The sequence below is a fragment of the Salvelinus namaycush genome, chromosome 41 (assembly GCF_016432855.1).
Source record: "Salvelinus namaycush isolate Seneca chromosome 41, SaNama_1.0, whole genome shotgun sequence".
In the NCBI taxonomy this organism is placed as follows: Eukaryota; Metazoa; Chordata; class Actinopteri; order Salmoniformes; family Salmonidae; genus Salvelinus; species Salvelinus namaycush.
The window spans coordinates 2,363,792-2,376,179 of NC_052347.1; the positions used below are offsets into that span (position 1 = coordinate 2,363,792).

The window sequence follows — 12,388 nt, forward strand, 5'->3', positions numbered from 1 at the left end:
CAAGAATCTAAACAACTGAGATTGCCTACAATAATGATACTGGTGGCACCAATGTAGAAATACTTCTAATAAGAACACGACAACGCCAAAGTCTACGCTTTCAAATGTTCACTGTGTCGTCTAGCATTGTCCCACAGTGTGGCTTTTTCAAGCGGCCCAACCACACCAGGGGAGTGAAGATTGGCAAAGAGGAGCACTGCCAGGTAAACGAGGGATTCCTCATCGAGGAGCCAAACCCCAATTTAAAAAGAAGCACTGGATCACAAACTGGACTGAAATGCAGCATTACTACTGACTGATGCCTTCAACACTACCACTACTCTTATTGAGAAACTCCATCTCAATGTGCACTGGCTGGGCGCAAGTCTGGATTTGTGGACATTATCGGGAACAGGACTGATGGTGTTATGACTGACACATTCCTTGTAGTGTACAAGATTGAATGGTCTGGACCAAAATGTTATTTTCTAGAATTGTACGTTTAATGTTAGTTGTTTTGATGTCAACAAGAATATACACTGAGGGTACCAAACATTAGGAACACCTTCCTAATATTAAGTTGCACCCCCTTTTGCTCTCAGAACAGCCTCAAATTGTTGGGGCATGGACTCTACAAGGTGTTGAAAGCGTTCCACAGGGATGCTGGCCCATGTTGACTCCAATGCTTCCCACAGTTGTGTGAAGTAGGCTGGATGTCCTTTGGGTGGTGGACCATTCTTGATACACATGGGAAACTGTTGAGTGTGAGAAACCCAGCAGCGTTGCAGTTCTTGACACAAACCGGTGCACCTGGCACCTAATTCCCCGTTCAGAGGCACTTAAATAGTTTGTCTTGCCCATTCACCCTCTGAATTTCACACGTACACAACCCATGTCTCAATTGTCTCGAGGCTTAAAAATCCTTCTTTCACCCGTCTCCTCCCCTTCATCTACACTGATTGAAGTGGATTTAACAAGTGACATCAATAAGGGATCATAGCTTAAACCTTTATTCACCTGGTCAGTCTATGTCATGGAAAGAGCAGGTATTCTTAATGTGTTGTATACTCAGTTGACAGTAAATGTGCTTTTTTGTATGTGGATTGTAAAAGACTCATTTGAAACATAGTTTTACTTTTGCTAAAAGCGCTTTATTTTTCATGTTATGATTTGATTTTCCCAAATGGAACAGACTGATATTGGCATGTACTGTCATTTTGTACTGTGGTTTGAGAACTATCGTAAAACTATGCTTTTAAACCATTACGTGATTTGTTTACATTCGTTTTCTGACGTATTACACTGTAGGAGCCCAAGTCGAGTGATGGATGTAAATGTGCCAACAGAAAGTACAGTATGTTTAATCCCAGTGGCCTAATTCTGAGGAATGGATCAGAGATCGATTGATGAAGTGGTTCACACAGTAGTGTTTCCAAGGCACTACTACCACTCCTCAACCAAGAAGAAAGGAACATGGAGGAGTTTCAATCACAGAGAACTGTGAGATTGGGGTCATTTCAAAACGTTCAATGTACCTGTATTGTAAACTATAGGTCTAATGGTTGGGCGCTGTCTGATTGCTTTGTTTGTGTGTATTCTGTAAAATAATATGATAAATCTAGAAAATGGAGAGTAGGGACTATAATTTCAGAACTCTCTCCTAACTATCAATGGCATACACCAAATGAATTTGGGACTGAGAGCACTGTGCTTGGCTGTTAACTGTATACATGTCTTTGTTTGTATGTGACATAGTGAAAGTAGGCATTCCTACATGAAAAAATACTATAGTATACTATGTTATAAATACTATGGTAGTCACTCGTGTTTTTTGAGGACTTTACTGTAGTATTCACTGTGGTGTTTACTGTAGTATTTACAGTTAACTATAGTATAAATATTGTAGTATAGAATATAATAGTTCATGTAGTGTTTTTGCACATTGTAGTATACTGTAGTGCGTTTGCAAACTGTAGTATACTGTAGTAGTTACTGTGGTGTTTTTGCAGGCATTACTGTAGTATAATGTTATAGTGTTTTTACTTGATATTTTACAAAGAAGCAGAGGCTTTCTCCTTCAGGAAACCTACTGGAGCACTACTACATTTTCCATAACCTATTGAAAGGTAGGACTGGGATCAGAATGGATAGTAACCGGTAGGGAACACAATATATGGTCTATATTTGGCATGTAGGTTTCTCATTTATGGGTGGCACAAATTGCGATATGTGGAAAGGGAATAGGTATATGCAAATTAAATACTGTAGCATTTACTGTAGTTTAAAAAGTGTAGTGTTTTTGCAGAATAGTGTTTTTGCATACATTACTGTAGTATTTTACAGTATACTATAACATTCTACACATGATCAAGGGATACTACAGTGTGTAGTATAGTATTCTACAGTATACTACAGTTTACTATATAATTATATTGCGAGTAATGTAGTATTCTATAGTAAACTGTGGTATTTTTTTAATGTGGGTTGCTTAAAAAAAACGATTGTCAAGTGTGAGCCTACAAAGCTCCCTAAAGGACAGCTATTAACAGCTGGTACGTGGCGTATTTTTACATGCTGTATGTCCTTTCTACACTAGTATCATTTATAACACTGGAATCCAAACTTCTACAAAGTTGATGTACAGGGGACCTTTATTTTGAAGGCTCAATGTATTCCACCGGAAGTGATTCCCCAGTCACAAGTTAGAGCTAAAGTTAGCTCGTTTGTTTACATTGAGAGGTATCTTAAATGATCTTTGAGGAAATATTGAGAGTTTATGGGGGAAAAAAACTCACGAAATTACCTTGTATTGGTGTCATCTGTGGACAGTGACCGCGCAGAGGAGACCAGACACACTTTGGAGGTAAGTTAGGATCAAGTTGGCTAACAACTTGTAGCCAGCCGGGTGGGTATAATTTGTGGAACGTTCCAATAGGAATCTGTTCCAGAAACTTCGTGAAGTACAAGGTTTGCCAACAAACAACGCATACAAAGTAGCACGACCAATTAACCTAGCAAACTAATTAGCTGCCGGATAGGCATCAACTCACCACGTAGCTTATTCTTAATGTTTGGCCATAGGCTACCAGAGTGAGGACAGACATTTTTCGGAATAAACGTGGTGAGTGAAAACTTAATGAAATATCCCACTCCCTACCCGGTATCTTATTCGGCCTCTATACAACCTTGTTATTTACGAAGTTTTTGGAACAGATTCCTGTTGGAACGTTCCACATTATACCCACCCTAGCCAGCCTGAGTTGTTAGCTAACGGTAGCTAGTTAACATATCTCTGTTAAAATTCTTTGTTACATCTAGGCCTTGTAAAAATATAACAATACACTGTACAAAACGATTTATTCACGGACTTGTTAAAGCTACTGTAGCGTAATAGCTAAAGTTAGCTAGCTAACTAGTAGTTGTGGTCTGTCGCGCAACAAGTTGCCTCAGCGCTTAGTCGCCTTTTTTTTTAACCGTTGTTTAGTGACTGGTTTCAATATACTTTACTTTCGTAACTCAACAAAGTAACGTTGTTGCTATATTGCAGGCAAACCTTTCTCTGGATGCCTCAATGACCGTATATGAAGTCACGTATAGTAGTAGACGACTAGCTCTGGACCATGCGTTGGATGTACGTACAGCTTGCAGTGCATATCCGTTGCATGTGCGTGGACCAGGTTGATAACACATTTGGCCAATCTTTTCTAACAGACTCTCTTGCCTGAGAACTATGACCACACTTTGTACTCATACCAACCACTGGGAGAAACACAGTTCAGATCCTCCCTGAAGTTGAAACTGCTCTGAGGAAGAGGTCCACAAGTGGTTGAAGGACTTCCAGAGAACATCAGACTTGATTTGGAGGAAGTCAAAGACCTATCCCAATGCTGACAGGATTAACAAGTATAGAGTAAGTTCCTTCCTTCTGTATCATACAGTTTATTGCAGGGTGATTTCTAATGAAACTAGAAAAAAACAGGACCATTATTTGGGAGATTTTCACGAAATGTAATACATAGAAGGGTCCTTTGGAGGAAGGATTGTTGACATATGTCTATCTTAAATCATTATTGATAATTAATTGAAATTGGGAAAGTTTTGTCCTTAGCAGGACCTCATAAAACAGCATAATGTGTCTGTAGGTGCTGCAAAGCAAAATATTGGGTCATATGAAGTGTTGCCGTTTGCTCTGTAGTGTGAGTAGTATTTTGATTTCAATAACAATTAAATAACAATTTTCTTACATTAATTTATGAACATATAAATAAAAATATAAACATGAATATTGGAAATTTACCATTTTTGATTTTGCTATTTTTTGGGGGTATATGGTTGAACACAATATAGGCTACTCTACGGGCAAATCAAAGTTCCAGAGTTCGATCTTTGCTAGTTTTAGAGTTCCAATTAGTAAGATTTACAAACAGTGAATGTGAAAGTAGATTAAAATGTGTCGCCCTCTGCCGGTGATGTGCAGGATGTGCAATGATACAAGTAAAATGAGGGCTGTGATTGCCTACTATGCCAATTTCTCTATATAAAATGGGCCATAACTTTAAAATTACCAGAGATCGATATTTTTTTTAATGTAAGAAACGTTTTCTTAAAATCATAAAACTACTCATAATACAGAGCAAGCGTTAAAGCTTAATATGACACCAATCTTTCCTTTGTATCATATACAGAGTCTTAAAGAATTAAAAAATATATAGTTTTATCGTCACATGCAGTGAAATGTGTTGTTTTACAGTCGGTCATAGTGGGCTCCCGAGTGGCGTGTGATTGGGAGTCCCATAGGGCGGCGCACAATTGGCGGGCTTGTTGACACAGGCCGTCATTGTAAATAAGAATTTGTTCTTAAATGACTTGCCTAGTTAAATACAATTTTAAAAAGTACAGGGACCTGGAGCAAAATTTAGGCAAATTAGGGTTAAGTGACTTGCTCAAGGGCACATCGACAGAGTTTTCACCTTGACAGCTCAGGCATTTGAACCAACGACCTTTTGGTTACTGGCTCAACGCTCTAACCTCTAGGCTACCTGCCGCCCTAAAGGGTGCCTGGGTAAGACCAAAATGTCACAAATGTTCCAACTTCAATTAATTATTTCTCAACTATGCTTTAAAATACACATGTCAACAATCCTTCCTCCAAAGGAACTTCTATGGGTTTAATTTTGTGAAAATCAAAAAAAAATCATGGTGCTGTTTTGTGAGGAATCGCCCTGTAGTCTCGTGTGGCCATCCTTCCAAATCCCATCTCGTTCACTTGACTATTGAAACATGAGAAGCCTGGGCTTCCAAGGGCTATACAACTTACAATGAAACGTAATAAGAGTAAGTTGGTCCATGTTAAAAAAAACATGAATTGAAATGAACATTTGATTTAGATCTTCTACAGGTGGACCTAAGATGCCAGCATAATACAAGGTCCAGTTCAGCCAGAAGTACCAACAACACATGTTAATGGTGCAATAATGTACCTCATCTTGAAGATATCCACACAGAGAATCAAGGTTAGTAATATAAATGCAATACAATTGACCCACACTATCATAAGACAAGTCAAAACAAAGTTATTAAGTAGGCCTAAAAGTTATGAAGTTCCTGTTTTCACAAAGTAGCTTGAAAGTATCTTATTTTAATCCCATTTATTGTAGGTCCCAGATACCTCTTTCGCGTCCGTCTACGGAACAACCACAACCACAGTCTGACAAGTGCTGAGGGACTGAAGAGGAGAGACGTCAACGGACACCGTTGAGAAATTGACAAACGCTGTTTGCTGTAGTTGTGTTCCTCATTTGTCCATTACAGATTGTACCGCAAGCTTTTCAAAGAAGCATGTGTTGCATCGTATGTGGAGAAGAAGATTGATGACTCTAACGAGCGTCTGGATAACTGCAATGAAGAAGAATGTTCACCAGAAATGCTATGTTTTCGGGTATGTTCCTCAATAACTGAATAAATCTACAATTTCGCAACATTATCCCTGACAGGCAGTGTAGAAGACTTAACAATCTGGTTGTCTGATGGTTGTAATTCTCTCCTCCTACAATAGACCGTGGCAATGCGTCTGAGGACACCGTTGAAATTGAGCGTGCTCCCGTTTCTGATAACGGCTCAGGTAAATCTATAATGTCACAACGATATATCTGATATTAAGTGAAGGGCTCCAATTGAAGACTGTATACCTATAACTCATTTGGTAATCTGAATGGTGGTTGTAATACTATGGTTGTAATGCTCTCCAAGCTACATCTGGAAAACCAGCTTAGGGGGTGACGTTCGAGGAAGAGTGGATGGAGATCTTTGAAGACCTCAAGAAGAAGACGAGGGAGGATCCTGTGAGTTTCAAGAAGATGAGGAACCAGCTTCAAGAAGATGAAAACAGACGGTGAACTCATAGCCGCAATATCAAACTTTGGCACAACCAACCCTGGACCAACAGCAAAGTTTCACCAGGGACAGGCACGCCCTGCGAAGAGCTCTGTAGGAGAGCATGGACATGGCACATGCAGCTGGAAGAGGAAGGCACCCCGTTGAATGTCTCAGTGTGTGGAATAACACATGGACATTGGGAGACATTGGGACATTTTGTTTTACATTAATTCAATGTAAGACGTTTCTGCAATTTCATATTTTTGAAATTGATTCCATGTTGAAGGACCATCGGATTTTAAAAAGCTGTTCTGCTAACCCAGTTGTAGGCCTATACTATCACTGAACCAAAGCAGTAGTTGTCTTGACTTAAATTTAAAAAGCCTTTTTTAATATATGTATATGTGTGTGTATTTATATATTAAATATATCAAATTGTATTGGTCACATACACATGGTTAGCAGATGTTAATGCGAGTGTAGCGAAATGCTTGTGCATATACTGGTACATGTTGTGCATCAAGTTGTGTCTTTTTTATGTTGAACAAATGCAATACTACCATTCTAATGATGGGTTGTAAGACACATAATGAAGTCTTTATTTGTACATAAAAAATATCCTGAGGGGAACCTGCAAAAAAAATAAGTAATTTTTTTATTACATTGCATAAGTGATTGATATGAAATAAAACATGTTATAATTAAGATTTTTTAATATATATTTTACCCTCTTTTTCTCCCCAATTTCGATCTTGTCTCACCGCTGCAACTTACCAACGGGCTCGGAAGGCAAAGGTTGAGTCGTGCGTCCTCTGAAACATGACCTGCCAAACTGCACTTCTTAACACCCACCCGCCAGCTGCACCAATGTGCCAGAGGAAACACCGTTCAACTGACGACCGAGGTCAGCCTGCAGGCACCCGGCCTGCCACAAGGAATCGCTAGCGCGCGAGGAGCCAAGTAAAGCCCCCCCGGCCAAACCCTTCCCTAACGACGCTGGGCAAAATGTGCACCGCCCTATGGGACTCCCAATCACAGCAGTTTGTGATACAGCCTGGGATCGAATCTGGGTCTGTAGTGACGCGTCTAGCATGGCAATGTAGTTCCTTAGACCGCTGCGCTACTCGGGAGGCCTTTATATATTGTTATATGGTATGTGGACATTAAGACTTGATTAGTAAATATAAAAATGTAACATTACAGTAAATGTGTTCAGTAAATAATAGTTGGCACACACTGATGTCCACTACATTAGAAATTTATAAACAAGCTCTTATTTAATGTGTAGAAATTATTAAACTTTTTTGAAAACCCCCCAAGTTAACCCACTGTTCCTAGGCCTTCATTGAAAATAAGAATTTGTTCTTAACTGACTTGCCTAGTTAAATAAAGATAAAATAAAACAATTACTGAGATGTTTCCTTACTAAAAACTATTTTAATATCAAACTCACAAACAACTTCGTTTTACCATAAAATGTGGTAATTGTGATTGGCAGCCAATTCGAAGAACCAGTAAGAGAAAGTAAAATGTATGACGTCAATGATAGGGACCAAGAACTAATGTCCATTAGTGGGGACAAAAATCAGTTGCTGGGTCTCAGTAAATGAGACATATCGTGGGACTTTTATTTTGAAGTTGTTACACATGGGCTTTTCACACGGATCCTGCAATCCGGGATCCTTGGAACGTCCCTACCCTAAAACCACAGATATAACAATGAACATCTTTGCTAAAACCTTAACCCCTAACCCTTACTTAAATTTCAAGTGCAATGGTGTAGGGGCGTCCCAACGATACCAGATAGTACTTTTTGTTTTTCCTTACCCAAGTTGTCATGGTGACGACGTGTGTTTGAAGAGGGGGACACGGACTTGCGTCAGGCTACAGCACAAACAACATACCAACAACAACGTCCAGATATTAATATTGTTCATCAAAATAATAATAGCTAGCTAACCTAAAGCTCATGTAAGTTCACCACCGCGGAATCAATGAAAGAAAAAGTAGTCTATTAAGGTTCCTATCTGGCAACATAGTTGGAGGAGTTGATTCTGAGTTCTGAGACGTATTGCCTGAAGACCCGACGTGGAATTGGATTGAATTCTACGCCGGGCATAAATAAGTGTTTGGTTAAGGAACATTTCCTCTCAAGACCTCTTCATGTAAGAATGTTGATAAAAATTATATTTAACTTACTTTACCGGTTGTCCGTGCGCTTGGTCCTTTTGCAGGTAGGAATGTAAGAAGACATCCACAGGAATGTGTAATTAAATCAACTTTCCAGTGCCCTGGTAAATTAGTGCATTCAGGGTTCTATCACCTAAAGTATGTGTACAAGATAAATACATACACGGGACGCATTCATACTGGTTGATTCAACCGTTGTTTCTTCTCCTTTTCAATAAAATTACATTGAGCCAATGTGGAATATATGTTGAATTGACTTGGTGTCTGTGCATGGTTCTGTGCATGCTTCCGGTAATATAAATCTGAAGTCACTACCAGCGCATTGAAGAGTTGATTTAACCATACTTTCCTTTGGATATATTGTCTCACATTCCTACCTGCAAAAAGACCGCACGGACAACCAGTAAAGTAAATTCAAATATCATTTTATTCTACATTCTGGCTTGTAGAGCTTGCCAGAATGTATGGCATTAATCTCAGACTGAACCAGAGGTACAGTATCACAGTCTGATTGTCAGGCAATTCTGAGTACAGTGTGTGTGTCACAGAACTAAAAAGAGATTCCATAGGTTCACTGGTCATGTCTTGTCTCACAGGATGGAGGACTCTCCTGAGGTTATAAACTTCTCAGCGCTGGAGCGGGAGTTGCAGTCTGCTGTTGAAGCGGACAACAAATATCAAAGAGAAAACGATGCAAAGTTTCGTGCTCTACACCAGAAGGTCGGAACTTATGAGGAGTTTAGGTGAGATGGCTAGGTTGATTTCTCTTTTAATTGAACATCCTACACTGTTGTTACACAAGTTAATAGACAACATATGTGCTGTATGTTTTTTCATCATTATGTCCCGTTAGAAATGACGTGTTGTCTTGAAACAATGAAGTCCAGACAGCTGACAGCTTTATGGTTTGTTTTGACCTTATGTCCCAATCCTATCAGGGACATAGTCCTGGCATCCCACCTGAAACCACTGGACAGGAAGGATAAAGCCGGAGCTCCTCGCAAACAGCCCTGGAATGCCCTCGCCTCCACTGACAAAGGGCAGAACCAGACTAGCTGTGATGAAATAGGCCTAAAGGTTAGACTTCTGCCACCACACACCAACACAAACATCTCTCCATTCAATTATCAGGATTCTACTCAAAGAATGTAAGAGTGGTGCTGCGCCACCTAGTGGACTGGCTGCGCCACTATGTCATTTTATTCTATTTGAAATATAATTTAAGGCCAGGCACCACACCATAATAGTTTTTTTTCTCTCTAGATTGCCGTACTCAGCAGCACCACCTTGTTAAAAATCCGGGGGAGAACCTGGATAAGGACTCCTAGTTTTATGTTAGACAAGTTGTATTCATAGTATAGGGCAGGGATGTTACCAAACAGGCATACGAAGCATATTAACGCAATCTGAACGTCAAACAGTCTCATTAAATTGGTAATTAACACACAATGTCTCCCGAAATGTTATTTTAAGCCTCAGTTGTCAGAGTTCCAGCCCAGGACAGCGTCAGAGTTCAGCCGGGACTGGCGCAGGTTCGGCAGTGAAAAGCCAGAGGATAAATACAGCCTCCTGCTCTCCCTAGGTGGAGAGGGCCTTCGGGACATCTTCAGGGCTGAGGTGGGGTTTGGCCTGCTGGGAGAGTTCCTCGTGTTTCTATCCAGTGGTCTCCAGCCTGGGGATGAGGCCACGGTGATAGGGGTCCTGGAGGGGCTGTCCAATACCCCCAGGTTTGGCATCAATATGTCCCTGCTGAGCCGGGCTGAGAGGGAGGCATGTGGAGAGCTGTTTCAGAACCTGAAAGCATCAGCAGCGGGGAACAGCAGTGTCAGAGGATCCGAAGGGGATGTCGTCGTCCGTGGAAGCAATGTGGAAGAGATTAAAGAGACACGAGACGCTGAGGCAGAGACTCTGTTTCCAGGACAGACCAGTGAGGCTGCCGGAAGAAGCACCGATACTGAAACTTTAAACGGTATAATGCAGTTGTATGGGGTTCAAACTGTTTCTCCTCCTCAGTAAGAAACATTACACAAACCCATATTGTTTTCAGAAATAACAATGACCGTTACTATATTGTAGAGCTTATTGTAGAGCTTAATGTGGTTGCAAAAACTTTAATATCATTTGTTTGTTCTTTATTCTGAAATGTATAATATGAATAAGTTATATGAAGGACAATGTTCACTACTATGCAATGCAGTGTCAGAGTGAAATTACATTAACTATCATAGTAACCAGAGAATCTCTTTGTGGATCTCTGAACATTCTAGAATATGTAATGGCCCTTTCATAGCATATCTAGATAGACTAAGGATAACTTGAAGATGACAACGATGGGGCTAGGGACATGATGATAAAACACCTGTCCCTCTTGCTACTCCTCCTCCAGACCCTCTCTTTCTCCCTCCTGTCTACCTATGAGGCCCCTGAAGACAAGGAGGATTTTCTTTTGCCAGTAGGGCCCATCCTGCCTTCCTTGTGTTTGACAACGCTTCCTACTTGGCTGACATGACCATAGAGCTGCCCTGTCACTGTAAGCCTGAGGAGGTCCACTCTGGTGTGGTACTACAAGAAACAGCTGGGCAGCCCAGACACCAGGGCCCTCGCTGACTTCCAGGGCACCTCTGTGGTAGACTCATCCAAAGTGGGCCGGGGAGGGGACCTCTGGAGCAGGTTCTCCATCCGCCTCTTCAGCCTGCTCATCTTCAGGGCCCAGAAGGAAAACTCGGGCCACTACCTCTGTGGGAGGACCAATGGGGAACTTCTTCTATGCTTATGACGTGGACGCCCAAGAGGCTCACAGGGTTCCTTGGAGTTGTGCCCAGATACGGGGGAGAGTAGCAGTAGTGGCAGCTAGGGCGGCTTCGAGATCCAACCAGGATCTTCCCCTCTACTGGCTATGGTCATGGTTCGTGTGAACATGGTCCATGTGCGACGGCTATGGCGTCCGGGGTGAGAAAACCCGCGTAGGGCTCTGCCACGTGAAGAGTGACTACCTCCACATGAGCTACAGGTGGACATCTCAGACGGTGGCCTCATGCAGCTCCTCCGCTGTGCCCCAATGCTTTGGCCTCACCCAGGCCAACCACCAGGGGGCAGAGCTGGGGGTGCGGAGCTTCCAGATCCCCCCAGGTCCATCCCCAGCCAGAACACCAGGCCCTTCTGGAGTTCCTGGGACTCAATGAGCCAGAAGCTCCAAGGGTCCCTGTCTACAACCACAACCACCCAGTGGACACCCCACTCATCCTCTCCTGCCCTGGGGCCAAACCTCAGCACGTGGTAGCCTGGGAACAAGGCTCTAGGCCTCTGTACCGCTCCCACTACACGGAGGGCCTTAATGAGCCCCCCCGTCTGTTCATAGACACAGGCCACCACCTGCACTGCAGCCCAGCAACACAGGAGGACAGAGGGTCCTACTACTGCTGGATCCAGGGGAAGAGGGCTGCTGAGATCAGGCTGGGTGTTTACTATCGTCTGGGCTGCAAGCGTCTGCTCTCTGACCCTGAGTCTCTCTATGCCCTGAGGATTATTCTCCTCTACTATGGGGGGATGATTGGGGTATTTGTTTTGATAGTGCTGTTGAAGTATACTTGGCGCACAGTAAGACCAAAAAGTAGCCAAATACTTGAGATGTGCTTGACACTTGACGAGATTTGTTTGAGTTATTTTTAATAAATTATTTTGTGAAATGTGGAATTGCCTCTACTTCCAATTGATCTAACTCTAAGCTAAAGAAATAAAGTGTGTTAATAAAGTGTGCTAATGATGTAGGAACATGTGTCAAAAAACTTCTGCTATTGCCTACCCTGTTGGATTTTTGCCTGATAGCCAATAGGTGGCACTAGTG

General features: G+C 41.8%; 1 protein-coding gene, 1 long non-coding RNA gene and 1 pseudogene across 12 annotated transcripts; all 3 read left to right on the forward strand.

Moving 5' to 3' along the window:
• The first annotated feature begins 2,672 nt into the window (after positions 1–2,672).
• On the forward strand, positions 2,673–7,193 carry LOC120034089. Of its 9 annotated transcripts, none has more exons than XR_005474014.1 (7): positions 2,674–2,842; positions 3,527–3,610; positions 3,691–3,889; positions 5,367–5,492; positions 5,637–5,917; positions 6,035–6,100; positions 6,229–7,071. It is a non-coding gene; the product is annotated as an uncharacterized LOC120034089 (long non-coding RNA). The 9 variants fall into 9 exon arrangements; XR_005474013.1 differs by lacking the exon at positions 2,674–2,842 and adding an exon at positions 2,929–3,100; XR_005474009.1 differs by having other exon boundaries at positions 2,673–2,842; positions 3,527–3,889.
• A 189-nt stretch (positions 7,194–7,382) lies between these two features.
• Positions 7,383–11,188, forward strand: ccdc103 (coiled-coil domain containing 103). 3 transcript variants are annotated; one of them, XM_038980649.1, is made up of 5 exons: positions 7,383–8,325; positions 9,141–9,287; positions 9,483–9,621; positions 10,018–10,513; positions 10,931–11,188. In XM_038980649.1, coding segments are annotated over exons 1-5 (816 nt in total). In that variant the 5' UTR covers positions 7,383–8,323; the 3' UTR covers positions 10,963–11,188. The 3 variants fall into 3 exon arrangements, with proteins under 3 accessions (XP_038836577.1, XP_038836573.1, XP_038836576.1); XM_038980645.1 differs by having other exon boundaries at positions 10,018–11,188; XM_038980648.1 differs by having other exon boundaries at positions 7,383–7,506; positions 10,018–11,188.
• Positions 11,008–12,298, forward strand: LOC120033945 (annotated as a pseudogene).
• Positions 12,299–12,388: the final 90 nt, after the last annotated feature.